The sequence below is a fragment of the Austrofundulus limnaeus genome, unplaced genomic scaffold (genome assembly GCF_001266775.1).
Source record: "Austrofundulus limnaeus strain Quisiro unplaced genomic scaffold, Austrofundulus_limnaeus-1.0 Scaffold24, whole genome shotgun sequence".
Lineage (NCBI taxonomy): Eukaryota > Metazoa > Chordata > Actinopteri > Cyprinodontiformes > Rivulidae > Austrofundulus > Austrofundulus limnaeus.
The window spans coordinates 2,515,558-2,518,949 of record NW_013952426.1 but is presented as its reverse complement, the minus strand read 5'-3'; the positions used below and the strand labels follow the sequence as shown (position 1 = coordinate 2,518,949).

At 47.1% G+C, this 3,392-nt stretch overlaps 1 protein-coding gene across 1 annotated transcript; it reads right to left on the bottom strand.

Moving 5' to 3' along the window:
• Positions 1-330: 330 nt before the first annotated feature.
• Positions 331-2,920, bottom strand: klf17 (Kruppel like factor 17; the record flags this gene model as incomplete). The annotated part of the gene is given in 3 exon segments (XM_014004497.1): positions 331-1,331; positions 1,655-2,741; positions 2,828-2,920. Coding segments are annotated over 3 exon segments (1,329 nt in total). The 3' UTR covers positions 331-1,155.
• Positions 2,921-3,392: the final 472 nt, after the last annotated feature.

Below are 3,392 nucleotides of genomic sequence, written 5' to 3'. Positions count from 1 at the left end.
ATCTTTTGTTAAGTTTATTTATCCCAAACAAGTCTGGTTTGGTTGCTTAACAGATTTTGAAGTAATAAAACCATGCAAACATATTAATAAATCATAATATAGCTACCAAATAAATACAAGCATGGTATTCTTGAATTAAAGGTGGATTTTGGATGTAGAGGTAAACTAAATACAAAAGAAAATTTTAAGAAAGTAAAGCCAAAGGACATCATTTCTTTGCACATGCATCTTTGATATTTTGATTTGCCTCTGATTGCCACCTTGTGAAAGGTGCTATATAAATAAAACTTTACTTACTTTAACAATATAATAAGCAACAATATGAGCAAATAAATTGTAAAAGTACTTTTATTTCTTAGCCCTTTATATATAAAAATATACACGAAGGCTTACAATTCATCTTCAAGTAAAGCAGTTTAGAAACAGTGGATTCTTCATTCTAAAAAAAAAGACATTCTCTCCAAACAACTAAATTCATGCTTCTGTCTAAAAAAATGAGCTGTAGGTATACAAAGTGATATTTGAAGTATGAAATTGAATCTGAGCATAAATAAGATATAGTTCTGGTACCTGAATTTGTCGACCTCTGTCAAGCAAAAACCTTCACAAACCACATAAGCGATTTGCAATCCCACAAATCGACGGCATCTATCGTGTTTAAAAAACTGAAGCAAAAACAAAAACAATGGAATACAACCCTGACCTGATGTGAGTACTGTCTGTTAAGATAAAAACAAAGTAAAAATGAGAGGAATACATTTATGTACAGAGTCCTGGGTCCTGCCCACAGCGAGCAAACAAGCAGTCCTGTCAAGGCACTCAGCAATAACCAATAACTTATTGAAAAGACAGGATGAGAAACGWCTTAAATACAACTATAACTTAGCAAGTATGTTCCCTTTTTTTATTTTACAAATATATACATAAACACCATCAGAGGCACTTGGCTTGGTAGAAAATTAGGCACTTAAAAACAGATATGTTTCCCAAAGAGATATTATTATTGCTTCTCAAAGTTCACTGATTGCATATGTTGAACCTCCTCTAATACTCAGTGGGGTTAGAGGAGGGGTTGGGGAACTCCTTTTGGAGGCGCTGTCAGGGATCCCCCCCCCCCGATGGATAGGTGAAGTGTCCACGCGAGCTGAGAGGGGCCTACATGTGCCTCTTCATGTGCAGAGCCAGGTGGTCAGAGCGGGAGAAGGCGCGCTCGCACAGGTGGCACTGGAAGGGCCTGTGCCCGGTGTGCTTCCTGAAGTGGCGCGTGAGCTCGTCGGAGCGGGCGAACTTCCAGCCGCAGCCCTCCCAGTTGCAGTGGTACGGCTTTTCACCTGAGAAGAGAAACACAAAAAGATTGCGGGGGTTAATTACTGAGCCACACTGTAAAAAAAAATGAAACGTTGGATTTACTTAACCATGTTATGTGACCTGGTTCCACTTAACTGAGTTGAGTAAATTCAAAGTAATATACCAGTTTTTTTAACCAAAGAACATGAGTATGTTGCTTTGAATTAACTCAACTCAGTTAAGTGGAACCAGGTCACTTAACATGGTTAAGTAAATCCAACRTTTCATTTTTAGAGTGCATGCGTGGTGTATGGAGGGTGTTGTTGGGGTGGGGGGTAGCAGGCTGAAAAGAGGATGAAGGTCTCACCTGTGTGGGTCCTCATGTGGGCTTTCAGATGCGAGCTCTTCGTGTAGGTTTTCCCGCAGCCGGGAAACTCGCAGTTGTGCGTRGCCGCGCGTTTTCTGCTCCACGACTTGCGGCCTCGCTTCTGCTTGATGCAGCCCGCCTCTTCGTGCGCGTAGAACTCCAGCAGCGGCGAGGAGGGGGGCGTGAGCATCATCCCCTGCAGAGAGGCGGGATGCTGCTGCTGCTGCTGGTGGTGCTGGTGGAGCTGCTCTCTGTGCATGCTGWACTGTCCCTGAAACTGCGCGTACTGAGGGTGATACGGCGCGCCCAGGTACTGGTTCGACACATGATGCTGACTGAGGTGGGGGTGGTGATGACTGTGGAGGTGACGGGGGCTCATCGAGTTCATTCGCGCCAAATCGCAGCCTGCGCTTCCCGGGTGGAYGGGGTGCGCGCCGAAGCCGTGCAGCGCCCCCTGCTGGTGCGTAAAAGCAGCAGCCGGGTGCGCGGAGCGCATCGGTTCCACAAAGTTCCCAGCAGCCATCATACAAGACTGGACCCCGGGCTCGGCTTTGACTTTGTATCCGAGCGTGGAGGGGGTCGCGGCAGCCGGAGCTGTGAGCGGATTGAGAGCCCGCAGCTCGGTGTACTCACAGCCGTCTCTCATCTTGGCCGCTCCGTCGGGCGAGTTCTCCTCTGGGTAACTGATGTCAGGCGTGAGCAGCTCCGCCATCAGGCTGCGCACCGGGCTGGACTCGGGGAAGCCGCGGTAGCCCTGCACGGCCAGGTGGGCCGCAGCTGAGGGGTGTTCTGCGGASTCTGGAACGGAAGCGCCGCCGCAGCTCTCCGGAGACTCCGGGAGGGAGTAGGCGCTCTGCTGCTGCAGCTGCTGCGGGGGCGGAGAAGCCCCCCCACCGTCGTCACTGCCCAGCACGTCAGCTCCGATGGTGTTCGACAAAATGAACTCGAGGTCCAGGAATTTCCCAAGGTCGTCCTCCTCTTTGGGGGGCAAAGACGGAGACTGGACGATGCTGAACTCCACCTCGATGCGCGAGCCCTCTTGGCCACCTGTCGCGCCGCTCCGCGCGCACTCATCCATGTTGCAAAGCTGCACGAGCAAGAACAACACGTTCAAGCGTCGGATCCAAAATCACAAACATGAACAAACAATTAATAACAAAATGAAATACTTACATTATTCACCGCTTTGACAGTCGGAAACGATGCCATAACCGGCATCAGCGCTTCAGCCACAGCCATGACAGCCGTTTAAAAATAAAATAAAATAAAAAAAAATTTGTTTTATAAGAAGAAATAAAAAAGTTTCGATCTAGAACTCCAAACTGAGACAGAAGCTGTTTTTTGTGTCCATAGAGAGCTTCTGCGTAAAGCTCAGGAGTGTTCAGGATGTGGGGATCTCCAATGAACTCAGGCTTTTATAGCTGCGTGGGGGGCGTGGCCTCGGCTGYCTATAAACACGCACGTGCATGCATACATATACAGCATGTACCAGCTGCCTTTGTTTTCCCCAGGATTCCTTCTGCAGGTGACAGTCAGGACACACCAGATGACTTATGAACGTTTTTTTTAAAAAAGCCTCCAAGCAAAAACAGTGTTTTGTTATCATATGAGATGTTTTTTTTTTTATTGTGTCAAACTCTAGTGAAGAGATGCTTCAACTCGTACTTAGATCGAACAAAACCATACTTATAATGGTTTTGAAAAGAGAGTATTGGTGCCAAATGTCACAGTATGGCAC